General features: G+C 35.6%; 1 protein-coding gene across 1 annotated transcript in view; it reads right to left on the bottom strand.

Annotated features, from left to right (window-relative positions):
* Positions 1–18,554, bottom strand: part of EXOC2 (exocyst complex component 2) — a 132,345-nt gene that overhangs the window by 67,871 nt on the left and 45,920 nt on the right. Inside the window, exons 7-11 of the mRNA XM_086608422.1 lie at positions 16,955–17,035; positions 12,868–13,013; positions 12,676–12,757; positions 12,082–12,184; positions 8,963–9,081 (exon numbers count right to left, since the gene is read on the bottom strand). Coding sequence (XP_086464548.1) covers positions 8,963–9,081; positions 12,082–12,184; positions 12,676–12,757; positions 12,868–13,013; positions 16,955–17,035 — 531 coding nt within the window. The remainder of the gene's footprint in view (positions 1–8,962; positions 9,082–12,081; positions 12,185–12,675; positions 12,758–12,867; positions 13,014–16,954; positions 17,036–18,554) is intronic.

Raw genomic sequence — 18,554 nt, 5'->3', positions numbered from 1 at the left:
GCAGGGAACTACAACAGCACATATACCCTCAGGACTAATAAACATCTGGACTGCATTAGCAGAGCCGATTTTGCTTTCACCCCACCAGAAGATAGCGCTTGAAGACTGCACACTAACGCATAAATCTTGTAAAAAAGCGAGAGTTAACTTACAAACAATTTTTCTCCCATCCCACCTCGTTCCCTCTCTGGAGCCAGCAGCTTAAATTTAGCAGCACAATGTAATACAATGAATTAATACTAGTATGGACTGTAGACAATAATATTTATAAACCTAAATAAACTACCCAAATAATAACTTACTGCCGATTCATTATTCAATTTGTTTACTATTTCTACATTCCTAGATCCTGAATATAGGACAGCAAGAATCTAAAGTTTCAAGAAGTTAACTTTCTACTGTGCTAACAGGTTTTAAGATGTTGTATAAACAGCGTGAACAACACGTTCCTGGTAGATCTTATTATTTATTTTTTTTTAAATATACTGCATCTTTGAAGCTATAGAAGTGTTTTTTTTCCAAAATACAGCATCTACACGGAGCATATCTGGCAGTGATTCCAGTGCCAAGCGTATATTTAACCAAGAAAACACAGGAAAAATAAAAGTACTTCATTCTTTTCTTCTACCAAATAGTCATGACAAACCAGAAGTATAATTAAAGCCTTATTACACTTACAAATGTAAAATCATGAGACGATCAAATAAGAAGTTTTAAGGATCTTAACATTGCTTTTTTTTAATAAAAAAAAAGGATTTTACTGGGTTTCAACTTTTTGTGCATAGATATTTTAAAAGTACATAGCATGAAATAAAAGCATTCAGATACAGTGTAAAATATAAAGAGTTCAATGCTTTTGTTCAGACCTCTTCTGATGTAGTGCAGTAAGATCTCACCAAAATAAGGATCTGAAAAAAACCCAACCGACTTGATGCTTTTTGACGTCATTTATTTGATTTACAGAAAGTGAAAGCACAAATTAAAAGTCAACTGTGCTAAGCCCTAATTGCAAGTTTTCTCAAAGTTTACCAGTGCTGAGGATGCTACAGGGTACTTACGTGCCCACAGTGCCTATGGCTCGTGTACGTACCTTGACCTCATTGTTTGAGATGTTACCTGCACACAGCACGTTGCAGCCTCAGTGAAGATGACGACTAACATTAAGTTTGCCTAAAAGAGGTTTTTTCCATGATCTGCAAACCAGTCAACGATTTAAATCTTTCAGAGCAGCTTTACTTTCTTGTTTCAAAACTGTTACCAAACTGAGTGTAAAAATTGTTCTGCAATATCCACCGCTCCACAACTCTGCTTGTTTTGGGTTTTGATTTTTTTTCCCCTTAGAGTTTGACAGGGGGAGGCTTCTTGTGGGTCGTGCATCTCTCACCTCCCTTCCATAACCCAGCCTCAGCCACTCTGCAATTCTGCCAGCCTGGTCTATCACTGATGTGACATTCAGCTAAAGCTTTTTGCAAAATCTCCTGGTTGATCAGGGGATAATAGAGTGCCAGTACTTTTTTGCAGCGACAAACACAATTTTTAACAAGTGACCAACCTCAGGCTGAGTAGTTTTTCAGTGCTATTTTCCACGGTAAGTCAAGCACCAGTCATGACACAGACTCCGTGTATATACACGCACAGCATGTATATGAGCAAGATGAAAATTAAAAAAAAAAAAGAAAATGAATTAATTTAAAAAATGAAATTAAAAAATGAAATGAAAAAAAAAAAAGACCCTACGGATGTGCCACCAGGTGAACACAGTCACTGTATTCTTTCATCCGTTGCGTATCTTACAGTGAATTTTCTCACAGGCTACAATAGCGAGGGAAGGCTGATCTATCGCCTCCGGACTCTCCGACTTCCTTACCACCCTTAAACACCTTTGAACATTTTTTCCTGTGCACAGCGGGCCCTTGTCCTGTGCTGCAGCCTGACCACCCACTGCTGCTTGTTGTCCAAACACAGAGCGCCTGGAGCCCGCGCCGACACAACCAGGGAAGGCTCCTTTCAAGGACACCGCGTGGAGAATTTCCATTTGTCCAGGCAAGAAATTAGGCAAGCAGGAGAAATTACTGAAAAATTAACCTGCTCACCAGATGAATGACTGCATTTTATCCTTTTTCTTGAGTGCTGTTTCTTTCTAACCTTACGTTTAGCAGGAACCTGACGTTTTTGAATGGTCGAGAAGAAAATGGGTTGTATTTCTAGCAGAGAGATGAGTGCAGAAGATGAAAAATTCTGCACTTTATAGAAAAAAATGTTTTTAGAATACATTTAAAAATGAATGCTTTTTAAACTCTTAAGGCTAGTCTTCATTATATTAAATATATTTAGAATTTAACTATTCTTCCGTTTACCAGTATTTCTAGTGGTGTTCTAAGTATTTCACAGCCTAAGGGGAAGCCTTATTGTCAGGCCTGCAGGCCAAAAAACACTGAAGCGAGAGCCAAACACTTCAAGTTCAGCACATAAATAAAAATGACATCATTTTACTAGCTCTAGCTCCAGTGGACATTAAGATCTTCAGCATTGAAAACAGCCCGTTTATACTTAATCACCCAAATAAGGACTTAAAAGACCAGAGCAGACACACACCAAGGCAAAATTCTGGCCACAGAAGAGTTTCACTTTAGCACTACTAAAGTGCTGAAAAGAGAATATTTTCAATTTTGATTTTAAACTACCTGTGCTGTTTTTTCATCACAATATTTGCTGTCTTTATAATACTTTAAATATTACTTAAATATTATTTAAAATATTATATAAAATAAGAACATCCCCTGCATTTCTGAACATGTCAAATCCTACCAAAAACTCTAAATAGCAGCAAAGTTACAGGTACAGGTGGTAAAAGAGGAAAACAAATGCAGTGCCAAATTTTGTACTAATTAATTTTTTTTTTTTTTTTTAAATTAATAACCCATTAAGGGTTTGCTTGACATCTGCTGTCAAACGGGTATTTCTGCTATGGACAGGGGATGTGGTTTAGACATGAAATGGCTCCCAGCTGCCAGAAGTCTTCTTCCAGATGTACAGTAAGCAAAGGCAATGGAAGAGAACCAGCTGCTAGGATAACAAATTGAAAAGGCCCTTTTGACACGAGCCTGGCCGGCCTGTCTGATCTAACAAAGATGGATCATTCATTGCAAGGTGAATAGAATCTCAGTGTGGCACAAGAAGAAAGAGCCACTTTTTCTAAGCATCCATCTCTCTCCTTCACACTACATACAGCTGCTGCTACTCTGGCACAGAAAAACCCTGCATGGTTGTTTTTTTTTGTTTTTTTTACAATATCTGGAGAGCTGTGCATCACACTCTGAGTGCTGCAAAAATTATATTATATATGCAATAAGAACTACAACAGAAGTCAGTGATGGAACTACTATACTCCAGTTTCAAGAACTGTCTCCGTGGTGGGAACTTTAATGGGTTGTGTATTACATATTTTGCAACCCAAAGGCCAGCAGAAAGATCAGGCTACAGCTGTGGCAGTGTTTCCATTTACAGTTGAAGTTTCTAAAGGGTATTAAGAGATAGCTTACTTGCAATAATGTTATATAACGTCTCAGAAAGATCTGGTAAGATATGAAGACTTTTTCAGTCAGTTTGACAATCACCGGATCAGAGTCCTTATTAATTTTAGTTCAAAGGATCATGAAACCTACTAAGCCACTTATTAAAGTCTAAGCAAATAACCACTGGCCACACAGAAAACAGTCTTAACATCCATAGCTTCTTTCCCTGATACTCTTGTTAAGAATCCCATTGCTTAACTCATTTTGGCTATCTGCCCAGTGCCCCAGGCAAATTTTAAACTAAACCTCATTTATTTACATTTATTTTCATGTCATTTTACGTCATTATATCCCCCAAGTTTCCTGTACTCCAACAAGTCTGGGAAGCATAAACCATAGTGAAAAACTACAATTATGCCCTAATAATAGGGGAATTGCTGAGTAAAGTTAAAAATTACAAATATGTAAAATCTTAATCGAAGGAAACCAGTTACTATCCAGGTACCAGGTTAATAAGTTCCCAGACTTCTACAAATTGTCATTTCAAAGTTCAGAAGAAGTAATTCAGACTTTACCCAACACAAGGCAGAAAATACCAGCACAATTATGGCTCAATTATCTCTTGCTAGAGATCTAAGAAATACTGCTTTGAGTGAGCAATAGTGTTCTTCCATGTTAAGCCTTATATTCACAGTCTTCAAAAACGCTCTTTTTCTTGCCTAGTCAGTCTCATGCATCTCCCTCTCTCTAATGTATCTATACACTAAGTAACAGAAGCAAACTGGTTTTATCTACTTTGGGTCCTTCCAGTGAGCAGCAATAGTGGGAAGTGATCAGATTTATAAAAGGAATCCATCGATGTTTCAGGAAATAACTTCATAACAATAAAAAAAAAGTTTCGAAAACGATAAAAGAGCACAACTGCCTATTCCATTAGTAAAGCAGATAAACATTAAACAGAAAACATAAAAAGTTAATAAATCCATATATTTACAAGCATTACTATGTCAGCAGAGCTAGAGCTCCAGTCAGCTGCACGTGGGTCCTGTATCTACAAGTTGCATCTTTAATGGAAAATCTGACCGTCAGAGAAGCAGGAAAATGGCTTAATGTAAGTGCCCGAGCATGGGAGCTTTATGACTTGGCCATCCCCTGTACTGCCTCGTACTTCCACTAAAATTTGGCTATGCTGTCTGGTCTGTTTGTCCTGGAAGCTCATACTTCAGAGCAGGAGAAATTCTGATCTGCTGTCATATACGTGTATTCACTTCCTCCTTAAAACCTGTGGACTTGAATTCCGACAGTTTCTCATCATATGAGCATCACCTGCCTGCATTTTTTTCATCTCACAAATGAGGAAGGTCTGCTCTGGTTACACAGAGCAAGAGACAGACAGGCTAAAGGCAATGACAGGTGAATAATGGCAGCTGTATCTGAGCATGTAATGAAACATTAATGTACATAACTCAAGATTAATCAGCAAAACAGTGTTGTTTAAGACTGAGGGGAAATAGTATGTTAATACACAGAGATATTCCCCAAGAGAAATACACTCCAAAATGCTGCTGTAAAGTACTTCAAACACAGGACTTGAGAAAATCCCCCATCCTACTTGTACCTGCTGAAGTAAATGCAACTAATTGGCTAATGATCAGATTACTGCGTCTTTTACGATTAATAACTGTCTATTAAAATCAAAGGAAACAGCCAATTGAATAATTTACTGTGGGTAGTTGTCAGTTTTTAAGCCACACTGCAAATTATCCGACAAAGCTTAGTGCAGCTTGATATACCTTTCAGGTTTTGGAAATAACATTAACACAAGTTGGATTAACTGAAAACAGACAGGACTTCTGCTAACCCCAAAATAAATTCCAGGAGAGAACTCAGAGACCATTACAGCCCTGTAAACTTTCCACAGTTTCTTTCAGGCTGCATCAGAGGTTGTATTATGCTACGATACTTTACAGTTTTAGGACATGTTTACAACTGCAAAGTACTCTACAAAATGGAGTTAATCTCTAGTAATATCCAAGCTCAGAGACTTTTGTTTTTTTCAAAAACTTTTCATGTGATAGTACTACTGAGAGTGAAGGATTCATGTTCAGATCAAAAATATATACTTCGATATAAAACAAAAGTAAACATGTATTTAAATACATCCCTAATATGCAATTTTCTGATAGCATCTTCAACCACCTCGGCATCTGTATTAGCTTACTTCACTCAGTGAAGTAACTCAGTACTTCTCACTTAGGAGAGCCTTGAAAGTATAATTATTAACAAGAGAACAGTCATCAGACAAAGACAAGGAACCTACGTAGAAAGGTAGATTTACTTCTTATCAATATTGGAGATTTGTCCTGACTGCCATTACTAGTGGCCTGAATGAGATGATATGTCAACTAAATCTCTCAAAGAAGACAGGAGAAGATGCTATTTCTACATAAGAAAATTAAATTATAGTTGTAATGACTAAAGTGTCATCCTCCTAGTAGTATGGAGACAACTGGAAGAATTTTGTCCCACTGAGAGTAAGTACACTGTTGGCTGTCATACCAGTGACCGAATTTGGAGTAAGTTCTCCTTAGCATTCATTTAGGTTAATATTGCAATTATTTGCTAAACAAGCTAAAACCCATACCTTCCTTTCCTGAATACATCATGTCCAGCAAATAAATTTTTTGATAGCATTTACTGTTCGACAATCAGCTACAAAAATCTTGTCCAGAATGCTTATGAGTTTTCACGAAAGACTTTTCCAGGTAAGAAAAGCAGAGGCTTTTGTCTAATTTCAAATCCATTTTAGGTAGTAAAATCCATGTGTAATGACTCAAGGCACAGCTCTGCATTGAAAACTAATAAAATACCAGCAAAATGTTTTGGCACACACTCAGTTGCAACTTGAAAAATTTTGCACAAATAAAAAAATAGATAAAAATCTGCTACTGAGGTTTAAGTTTACTACACTGTAAAGTTTTGACTCAGTCAGTTTGAACCCACAGATTCACAGTCAGCAGCAGAACTAAGCTAAGACCAGCCAGAAATTGTTGGTATGTTCAAGATGGAACTGTAATTGCTGTCTGCCTATTCCAGCATATGCAATATGAAGACTACCATCTGTCTATTATCTCTGTTAAAAAGGGAAAAAGATTTAATGCCTTTTCATTAAAGTATCAACCTTATGAGCCACCTCTTCTTCCAAATGCTTGATATAATCAATGCTTGATAATTATTGCAAAATAATCTTTTTTTGGAAGCATGTTTTAAGTAGAGGACTCCAATGTTTGAAAATTTATTACTATTTCCTCCTAAAAATAGTCTGTGAATTCATGAACACATATACCAGGTTTCTGACTTGTTTAAGTCGATTAGATTCCTCAAAGCCTTGCATAACCAATTTAGTATCTATGAGTAAAAGCCCACACTTTGCCTGTTTGAAAAGCATACATCTATTAATGCAGATTAAAACACATTCCATGTCTCTGATTACAATCAGCATTGTTCTACTTGGCAGTTAATACCAGTTCTTACAAGTTTTCTTTTTTTCCTTCTCTTGTCTGGTGTATGCCAAAATTAAAGATCTATGGAAAGGAAAAAACACCTTTAGCAATCTTCCTTTGTCCTACTAGATACTAAGTGAGAAATTCCATCAACTAGGATCAATTCTTGATTATTTTACTAATGTAGTTCTGGTACAGATTGTAAAGACCACATAAAAGGCTGGAAGAAAGCTATTGAAATTTGATAAGCTCTTTAATAAAAGTGACAATACATTAGCATTTGTTTCATATATGCACAATATATTAACTATACATACATGCATTTACTGGGCATTTGAGTTATTTAAATTCCCTCTTCTGGGAGCCAAACAAAGCTGCTAACATAGTAGTCCCTTTGATAGTAAGGCTGAGGTAAGCAGATTTGTTTTAAGAAAAACACCAAACAGGCTGAGATTTTCAAGACAAACCCAGGAATTTAGACCCATTTCCCATTCATTTACTGGAGCATGCATATCAGAGTTATACAGACTACTACAACAAAAAAGTCTTGAGCACTTAGTACCTTCGTGTCCCTGTTTTTCTTGCTAAGAAGTTGAGACATGGCTACATAACATTTTGCAAGTGAGCAGAGAGAAAGAAAGCTCAGAATTTTTAACCGTGGCTGTTTTCACAATTGAGTTGTGCTCCTGATAGCTGTGTGTTGGGGGTGAGGTCTCACGATTTTGACAAGGAAGGAAGATGGGGAGGTCTTGGAAGTGTTCTGAATTTTGACCAAAAGGCCAGGAAACCAACCTGGTGTTCCAGCTGGTTCCACAGCACTCCACACTGTGTTGTGGAACAAAGATGGTCTGTGCACGCTTTAAGCCAAAACTTACTGACATCATTGTCATGTGTGATGCACCCTGTGAACTCTACACCTGATGTAACCACTGCTCAAGTGAGTTTAAGCCTCCTGCAGCAACTTTACAGTGCAGTTCTGCAGCAGTTCCAATTCAGTAAGATTTCTGCGGTTTCTCAGAAGAGAACACGTTATTTGGTTTGGGATAGACATGCACTGACACTAAACATGGGACTTACCTATCAGCCAAGAGAGGCCAGATTCCAACATGCCTACTCATTTCAGAAACAACAGCAAACTCGGTAAGACTTCTTGAGAAGCAAGGCACTACTTGTAATTTTCTAATTTAAAAATCCAGTTTTCAGATTTTACTACTAGAAATACCAGGCCAATAGCCTCCCACACACTCCCTTTTGAAAACAGGCTAATTTGAGACAGATCATGTTAACTGGTAGCCAAGTTGTTGCCACACCTGAAAGCAACACCTATGAGCACACATTTCCTCGAGGAGCAACAATGGCAAAGATAGGACACAACTAAGTATTCATACTGGTCTTAACGTAACACTGTCTAAACATGCCATTTGTCCAGCTCACAGGTGTGGGCCCAAACAAGTGTAATCTGAATTTTGAAACTGCACACACCAACAAAGAACAAGAGAACACTTGTTTATCATTCGCTGCACATCAAGAAGTTGCACATCACTCCACTACGCCCCAATGCTCTGCATATCCATGTACTAACAGTGTATCTTGTGACAAAGAAATCCAACTGGCAGATTCTGAAAACAATCCAAACTTCATGTGACCTCAAAGAAGTATTTCAAGAGGACAGTAAACTTCAGATAAATGATTGAAATTTAATGCTTTTCCCTTGTAAAGAGCTTAAAAGTTAAAAGTTAAACAAAAAGAAAACTCCAACTGCTCTTTTGTTTTTATAATAGAATAAAGAAAAAAATACAAGTCAGTATTCAACTTTGTAAAAAGCTATCAAAATTGATGGGAAAAAGTCCCAAATATCATTTGTACATGAAAACTTGTCAAATAAAAGGCAATGCCAAATTCTTAAGTGTCAAATATATAAATAAACCAAAAATATATCCTTGCCTTTTTGTTCTTTAACATAGCTCTCCTTACAGTTGTGCATGAGCTGCAGAATCCACTGATGTTGAGCACCAATGCACTGCCAAGCAGGGTCCCCAGGAGCATGAAGATCAGAAAGATATCTGTAAAAGCCAGTCCAAAAATCACAGCTCTGACTTGACACTCTGAAGGCCTCATTAAAGCAGACCAAAAATGTACTAAGAAAAGCCTTTTTTTTTTTTTAAAAAACATAATTTTAAAAATTCAAGAATAGTTGCTAAGATACAGTCATACCCAACGCAAACACAAGCTTTGCATTCTCTCTTCTGCATTTAGTGAAGCGAAATTCCACTGGAACAACTTGTAGGAATAAACAAAAACATATATTTAATATCACATTAGTATATACTTTCAGCTGTGCCTCTAGTAACATACTTAGGAAACCAAGCTCTTTATCTGCCGAGGTTGCAGTTCAGTACTTCACGTCTCACTTGGAATCAGTGACGACATCTCAAGCACATAAAATATAGTATTTTTCTTCCCACTTTATATATCGTGATTGTATCATCAGGTAATCTTAACACTAAATACAGAAGGAATTAATTTTTGGTGGCTCATTAATTTTAGCACATGCATGCACAAACAAATGTAAACCAAGCTCCTGACTCTTTAGGGTTTGGATTGTTTGGGGTTTTTTTTGTGCATTAGGATGAGCACACAGAGTCTAAAAAAAAAAACCAAAAAGGCAAGGGAGAGATAATGAAAAGGATTAGGGCTTCTAATATGTGGAAGCAGAACACCCTCTGTCTTTGGGAAGACAGGAGTACTAAAAGCCTGCTGTTACAATTTTGGAAGAGAACACAGAAGTAACCCAGTCTAACATATGGCATTCAAGACTATCTGAGAACAGGACTTTCAAAAGGGTATTTTCAAAAAACAGTAGCTGCTTTACTATTTAATGCACTCCACTACATTCTGCATTAATGAGACTCAGGACAGGTTCAAAAATTCGAGATGCTCAATGCGCAGTACACTGATTTAGTATCTTAAGCAGTGGAAGGAGTGTTTAAGTCCTCCACAAAAGCTGTATTACTACAATAACACCTAATGGTAATTAGGACTGTGTTGCAAAATTCCATTGTCTTTCAGAACTGTCTGCACTACTTGAACAAAAAATAAACTGTCAAAGTAGGATTGGTTGGATGGATGAGAACATTACACAACTGACCATTTTGACAGGGTGACGTTTATAAATTATGAGCTCAAGTCCTTCCTCAGAGTTAAGGAGGACTTCAGTCTTTCCTCAGACACAAAATAAAAAAAAAATACCACTGGCCTTAGAAAAAAATACATTTATTTGGCTGTTAAGTGCTATGGTGAACCATTTCTTAACAGCATAAAACAATTATCAGTGTAAATACCATAATAAAATGAGAGAAAAATATGAATTGAAGCCTAATTATTAAGATCAACATTGAATATCTGAGGAGGAAAACCACAGTATTTCAGGTCTTGCTTAGCCTTATACATTGGAGACACACAAACCAAACATATCAAGGAAGAAAAAAACTCATAAAAATAGCAGGTTTTACGCAAATAATTTTACAGTTAGGATTTTGTTAATTTCCACTTAGCTGAAGTGCTCTGAAGAAAGCTTTCTTCACACCTTGCCTCCAGAAAATTAACACTAGTATAACCACATTGGCATATCTAGAGTAGTGAAACTAATTTAATTGCTTTGTGTGATGGAATTCTGTTAATTCATTACAACTGAATTATTCCACATTTTTCCACTCCCTGCTCTCCTTCGTTAGACTGTTCTACACGTGGAATACATTTGGTAGTTACATGAACACAGTCTGCTTTAACATAGGCTGTTTAACAGGCTATATTTTTAAAGATTCAATACTTCAAGGTAAAGGGCTAGAGAAAAACTGGGGGAAGGAAAAAAAAAAAAGAGCCCAGAATCAAACATATATACAACTTTGATTCTTCCAAAGAATCCTTAGAAGAGATCACAAGACTTGGCTTAGATAAAGATGCTGCTCTTCAAGGTTTTCAAGACTAACACAGAAAGGAAACAGTAGTGCCTTCTTCAGAGACACAAAGCACTTCACTACTCACCTTAAAATGCAATTCCAATAAACAGGCAATATTTATATAGCACCCAGAAGAATGAGAAGCGCTCTACGTAAACGTCACTGTCCTCAAACTAACATAATGTCAAGAGACCTAAGATACCAATACTGCACTTAGCCTTGTGCAAGTGGGCCTGGTAAGCATAAAAAACATGGCAGACCTCATGGTGTCAGAATTTTAAGAACGTTTCTCACACAGTGCAGTTGCTCTATGTCTTTTAAGATAACTGAAAAAAGCACTGAGAACACCAAGCCACACTAGGAGCCCCAGTAATGACCAAAACTCAAAAGCTTTCTAAGTAAAGCCACCAGATGTTCCAGAGCACTCTAAAGTTTGGCTCCAAGGACTGTAAAGCAGGTTAAAGTCTACCAGTAGAAGAAGGTCCAACCAATTCATGTCAGTATGCCTACGACAGACTTCAACATCAGCTTTGTGAATGACAGAGAATCTAGGAATTTCAGTGAAAATAGGGAACCGGTTCGTGTTCATGAAATATAAAGAAACTACATTATTTAGACTGAGTAATAAAAGAGCCAAAACCAAATTTAAATGACAGTCTGGATTAAAACCTCCCTATTATCTGACTCAGGATGATTCCATTTCAACATTAAGTCAAGCTAGAGTGTAAAACAAGTTAATGAGGAATCTATTTTGAGATCTGCAACCTGCGAGTCATCATTTCAGACACAGCTTGCAATACAATGGTTTAAAGGAAGCAACAGAGCTTAAACATGCCTTAAAGATTCTAAAAAATTAAATTCTATCTCAATTATCCTTCGTAAATTGTTCTCATTCAAGAACTGTTGTTCAATCATTCAATAAACAATCAAGAACCAATCCATTGCCATTATTCATATAATCATAAAATCTTAAAATACTCTACTTACAACTTTAAAATCAGTATTTAAACCATAGCAAAAATAGTCACTATCTTATTTAGGAAATAGATTTAAATGCACAACTAACACTGTAATGTCTGATGAAGACAATAGTCAAATGATTACCTTATATAACGTTTCTGATCATGCAACGTTGACGGAGTTTCAAGCAGTTTATCCAACAGAAGTTCTCTTAAAGCTTCAATTCTGGTTTCAACTTCAGCATAATCTAGAAGTAAGGAAACAAATCCAATGTGTACCTTTAGCAGTAGTATGAACTACAAATTTTGTTATTTTTCTAGGACATTAGACACTTCTGGAGTTAATGTGGAAATCAATGTAAATCATGTTATAACAAGCCACATCTGAAAATTTTGTGTATGACAGTTGTACAAAACCAGAAAATTGGACTTTGAAGTCTATTCAACAATATGCCAGTGAGAGATACCCAAAGTCACATTTTAATTACTGTAACCTTTTTTTATGTCCAGTAATGCCAAGCCTTAATAAATAAACAAAACTGACTGTGACTTCACATTTTGTAGTATATATCTCAGAAAACTTTCCAGAAATACTCCTTAGACTAACTGGTTCCTATAAATCCATAATTTTTATGGATTAAAATCCATATAAAACCCTCATCAAGGTCTTTAGACTATTATGTGCTTTCTAGCCTTTAAGTTAAATAAAAAAAAGCAAATAACAGAACCCATATCTTACATTTTTTGAATACTTGAACCTCTGTCTTTCCAAAGAGTGACTTGGCTTTTTCGTAGTCATTAATAACCACATCATAATCGCCCTTAAAAAAAAAACAAACACACACAAACAAACAATAAATATTTATATTTGTCAAGAACAAGGTATCAGACTAATTTCAGAAAACAGAAAAGTAATTTTACAGGATTATACCTTCTGGATATTTCTTTCAATATTCAAGGGAAGGTTGAAAAGAAATTTAAAACGCTGAAGAACATTAAGTGCGTTTCTCGTTGAATCAGCTTTATCCTTGCGACCCAGCACTTCTTGGAATAAGGTATCTGCTGTGTTACTGGCTCCTATTTTAAAAAGGATGAAAATAAGAAAAAGCAGAGTAAGTAATCAGTTCAAATAAAACACAGATTTTCCTCATTTTAATGAGTCATTCAAGGATTTTTTTTTTTGAGCAAATGAGTAATTATCACTAAATTTTTATACCTTTTCTTCAACTGTGTTAAGATTTTACAACTGATGAAATACTATTTCAAAGTGAACCACTGAGCATTTTAATGTGGTAAGACCCCTGTGCAATTAAAAACAATCACTCTTTCCTATTTCGAATGCTTAACTCTGCTGCAGATATTTTATACTTTGCTTTGGCTCCAGATCTACATTTTACAACTAAATTATGCATCTCAGAATATGGAAAAAAGTCATAGAAAGTTTTCTTTTTAGAAAAGTATAATTTCAATATGTTAATTAATGTCATAGCTTTAAGAGTTATCACTGGGTTTTGCACACACTTTTTTGTGTTTTCAAATTAAGTATTAAAAATTATTAACAATATTTGATATTCAAGTGAGTCACCTAAAAGTACCAATTAAGTCAAAGACAATGGCATGACTGAAAAAAGTCTAACAAGCTGGTCACTATAACAGAAGGAATACAAATTGTCTTCACATTGAATTAAAAGTCTTACTGCATCCAGAATCAAGCCTTGGTCAACAAATGTATATACAATTAAGTTTCTACAATTAAGTTTCTACGCTATCTGTGAATATTATTCAATAAATCAATTAAATATAACCTTAAAATCTTTTCTACTCAGACAAAAAGCATTCTATTTTGCAATAAGGATAAATTCCAACACAGAATAATCGAATTTCATTTCCAGTAGGGAAGATTTACATTGCATGCAAATATTTGCATTTTTCAACTCGTGACTTATTTTTAATTAACCCACCCCCCCCCCAAAAAAAAAAAAAACGGAGCTGTTTTAGCCTTTTTGATCGTTGCGTGTAGAAGTTTCTACATTATCTGGTCTAGTGACTATACTTTAAGCAAAGATGAAAAAAAATTACATCAGTCTCTCTGGGTGGCTTGCATGCCATTTTCTCTAGTCAACACTGTGGGTGGCCTGCTCATGTTAAAAGTAGTCTTTGTAAAATAATTGTTATATCTAAATAACATTCAAACTTTGTTGAAATTTTGAAGCCTTGATGTAAAAAAAGCTTTGTCAGGATAGCTATTTCCACTGTTTAGCATAGCATACTTTAATCCATTAAGGAGAAATACACAATGAAAACAGCTAGCTGGACATTTAAATACAGACCACTGATAAAGAATGATTTTTCTCTCGAGGTTATAATAAATGCTTGTTTTGTAAATCCTTCTAGCAGGTAACATTTGTTTTGTTTGAATTCATGTTTCTTGTCTGTTCTTTAAACAGCCAAGAAGCAGTGTACTATATCTGGGAATTAATGTTATATTCACAAAGCATTTTTTTTTTTTAATTCAATGCAAGTGTTTTTAAAAAGTAATTGACAACTGTAAGAATATACAGTGATTTCCACGTCTAGTTTAAAACTACAGGTCTTCATCTTTTTATGAATTAATTTGCTGTCAAAATCCTCAATTCAAGTACATTATTTTCCTTTTTTCTACGGGCACTTTTTTTGTTTTACACAGAAATTGAAATATACCAAGTTACTTATTAGCGTTTTAATGAAATTCAATACTTGACGCAAAACAGGTCTGTGTTTTTAGACTTAAAAAAATATTGTAAAATTTCTTCCCTCCTCACCCCTCCAAATCCTTAATACATTAACAATCTTTATCTCTTGATTACTGTTGAATAATCTAAACCTAAATAATAAAGTCCACAGATAAAGATTCAGGTCCTATATTGACTAACTAGGTTTTCAAAATAGAAGATTCATCTAAAGTGTGCCAATTTTTTTACTCTAGTTATCCAACAGTTGTCTTTCGTAGAGACACCACATAAAGGAATTCAATTGACCTCCTTTAAGATACAATTCTTTGTGAAATTTATTATAGCACATCATATGTTTTTATATATTTACATATATTTATAATGAAATAAAAACTTGTTTAGCAATTAAATTTAGCAAAAACTCCAAATATTTATAATTTCACTAATAACATCAGATTGTGCTTCTATCCCATGTCATTCCAATCTAATAATTTGGCACTCTTAACATACATTCAGACATTGTGGAATACATCTATAGTCTTAGGAGTTTGTAATCAAACTCACAGCAGCAATTGTCTCTCAAAATATGCACCTACAGTCTATAAAACGTAAAATTTGACTAAAGATTTGAAGTCATTTTTGAAAGCAAGCCATGTTACTCATGGATTATGGAAGCTTTTCAATGGTCAGACAAAAAAAAAAAGCTTTGATCCTAAACTACTTTGCATAATATTATTTACTCTTTTTAAATCCTTGTATTCCTACTTCCCTGCCTCCCACCCATCATGACTTGCAAAGTATAGTATCAGGAGGAAAAGCAGCCAATTCTTTTCACATCAGAGCCAAACTTAATACCACTCTGAAGTGCCTGGCACAAGTTCCTCTCCAGATCCAGCTCGAAAAAGACAGTCTGCATTACCTGCATACAGATTTGAGCCACCATTTATCAAATTAAACTGCTATTCTAGATTATAGATAGGTTTGTCTCATGTCAGTGCATATAGGAAAATGTCAGACCTAAACTTTCGCTTTTTTATGTTAAAATCTGTCACACAATGGTGTCAAAGTGCTGGGGGATTCGTGCTTGGTGTGTGACATGGCATAAATACAGAGCACTGAGGATTGCGCTGGCAAATTTCAGCAAATGCTTTTTTCTTCTACTCTGTATGTATCAAATATTCTGCACACATAGACAATACACTGCAGTGCTTATATAGTATGTATCAGGTTTTTTGTGGCATTTTTGGGGGTGATTTTTGGTTTTTGAGGGGTTTTTTTTTGCACTCCAGGTATTGAGATGGGTAATTTTTTTTTTAATTTTTAAATTTTTTTAATTGAATTAATTTTTTGAATTTTTTACCAATGTTCAAACTACACCTTTATTGGGAGCATTAACGAATATCTACTGAAAAGAGCTAGAGCTGCTCACAAAACCCCCTGCTTTCTTTGTACTCCCCACACAAACAGTCACTGCTTTCTTCATACGAGAGAAGAAAAACACTGAACTTCCATGTCACTTTCTTGATTTCATAAAACCCACTCAGACTTTCCAACACTGAGTCAGCTATCTGCATGTCATTCCTGCTTATTGACACAGCACTAAAGGAAACATCCCTTCCTCTGTGAAAAAAATCACAATGAAACAAAGTCAAATTATCTTGGCAGAAGTCCCAGAATTGAGAAAAAAAAAAAAAAAAGGAACTTTTTTTGATCTGATGAAACACATACCGAACTGCAGCAAATTCAAGCCATCTCTCAATGCAACCTTACAGCTCATAGAGAGAAACAGAAAAGAAAGTACTGACACCTTTTCAAAGTGTCTGAAAAGAAAGCTAACTCCAAGTAGTCTAAATGCCAGCACATTAAGTGGAAAAGATTCCATTAATAAACTTATTGCAAACAGCTTGTATTTGTGTTTTTTTCCTCTTTTGCTCAAACTTCTTACAATCCTGGTATTTAGCTTCGCTCATCTTCCTACGCTTCTGTCTACCCACATAGCTCCTCTGTTTTCATTGTCCACTCAAAGTTGAGACGCCACCAAAATTCATTGAAAGTAACTGCTTTAGAACATCTTTATTTTGATATTTATTCTCTTTGTTATCACAAACACTGCTGAAAGTCACGGCAAAAGCTGCTACTTACTTCAAAAGGTGTACTATCATCCCCCAAAATCACTATCATCGCACAAGAAAAGGCAAGAGAGACTGTACTGTCTTCTACTTTCCACCATATTCCTAGGAATATACGAAAGCTTGTTAAGAAAGTCCAAAGTCCATAAATAGTTGCTGCTGGAAGGATAAAACTTACTGTTCAGTACATTCTCCAGTTTTTGCGTCATGGATCCTTCTACTTTTTCCGTTCCATCCGCTTCCAGTTTTTGATGGATTGCTGGAATAAAGCGTCTAGTTAAAACGCAGAACATTTTAATAGGTGGCAATACATTACATCAAAGTGACACTTTTAAACATTTTCAAAATTAAAAATAAAGTGTTATTTTTCTTGTTAGACATGAAAAAATACAAACACGCTTCATAGCAGCAGAACCTAGAGGAGGACAGGGCTTAGAGCCAGACATGGCAGAATTTTAACCATTATTTTGACACAGACTTCCTGTATCTTCTTCAACAAGACATTAATGCTCAAGGAAAAAAAACAAAGCAAACACGGAGAGAACAATCTCAATTAGCTATCATGTAGTACGAGTGTTAATTCCATTTAGTACTTTGAAAAGCAAGTATCATTTAAGGACAAAATAGTTTTGCTCTGTAAGGTCAAGTTTTTACACTGATCTCTCCAAAAAAGGAGCTACCAATAATTAAAGGGTAGAACGAGAGTCATGGGGAATTTGGATGACCCCCAAATCGAGTGCTAGAACACTCCCCCACCAGTTGTCTTCATCTATAAAAATACACTCTCAAACCACACAATTTCAGAATATCTTGTAGCAACTGCCTGCATTAACCATCACACAGAAGCATTGTGATGCTTTTGCTCAAAACACCACGAAAATGGAGAGGAGTTTTGTTTACTTTGTTGAAGATGCTATTTTTTTTCTGTCCTAAAATGCCAAAAGCCCCAATTCTTGTTTCCACATGGTGTTACTAAAGGATGTGGAAATGCATAGTATCAGCATTAATTTGTGATTTTATTATAATTTCTTTTCAGAAGGGAGAAATTTACCAGCATAGTCTGACTACACTACACCACTCTGGAAATACCAACAGTGAATGGAGTGTAGATACTCCTTTCTTCTACTTCCCCTCTCTTACACAGCCTTCGTTCCCTCTTCTTCTCTGCTCAGTACAACTGGCACAGATCAGTGGGTTGGTTTTTTGATTTGTTTTGGTGTTTGTTTGGTTTGGGTTTTTTTTAAGCTTGTATTCCTGTACATATGCATACAGTCTATATAAAACATTTTTAAAAATATTATTTTCCTTTCAAATTTTTAATCTGTTATCGTATGGAAAATCCACTCTATCAAATAGCATCAGTTCCTGTTGCTTAAAAATAAAATTAAGGCTTCCAAAAAGTCTCTTATTGCTTCCTGCTGGTTCTTAGTAGAATGAAGTGACGCTACGCTACCCTTGAAAACAGTGATGCTCAGTGCTTTGAAGAAACTATGTTATGATATATTTTTAGTTCGAAACACAAACACAGTTTTGAAACCAGTCTCCCAATTCTCCCCACTTACCTTGCTTTGGTTTGCATGGCAGAGAAACCTGAGTCCCTCAACTGGATTCATTTAAGATGGAACAAAACTAAAAGATGCACTCCATGAGCGTAACTAATGCGTTTCAGGAGATACCTGGAATTCAATCCACTGGGTGATACTCGGTCTAAAATACCACCCCAAACTGCATATAAGGTGCACATAGAGATGTCATCACCAACTGGTTTCCTCTACAAC

This window comes from Tauraco erythrolophus, chromosome 3, assembly GCF_009769465.1.
Source record: "Tauraco erythrolophus isolate bTauEry1 chromosome 3, bTauEry1.pri, whole genome shotgun sequence".
NCBI classification, from domain to species: domain Eukaryota; kingdom Metazoa; phylum Chordata; class Aves; order Musophagiformes; family Musophagidae; genus Tauraco; species Tauraco erythrolophus.
The sequence above is the reverse complement of the archived record's forward strand: the minus strand, read 5'-3'. Positions and strand labels throughout refer to the sequence as shown.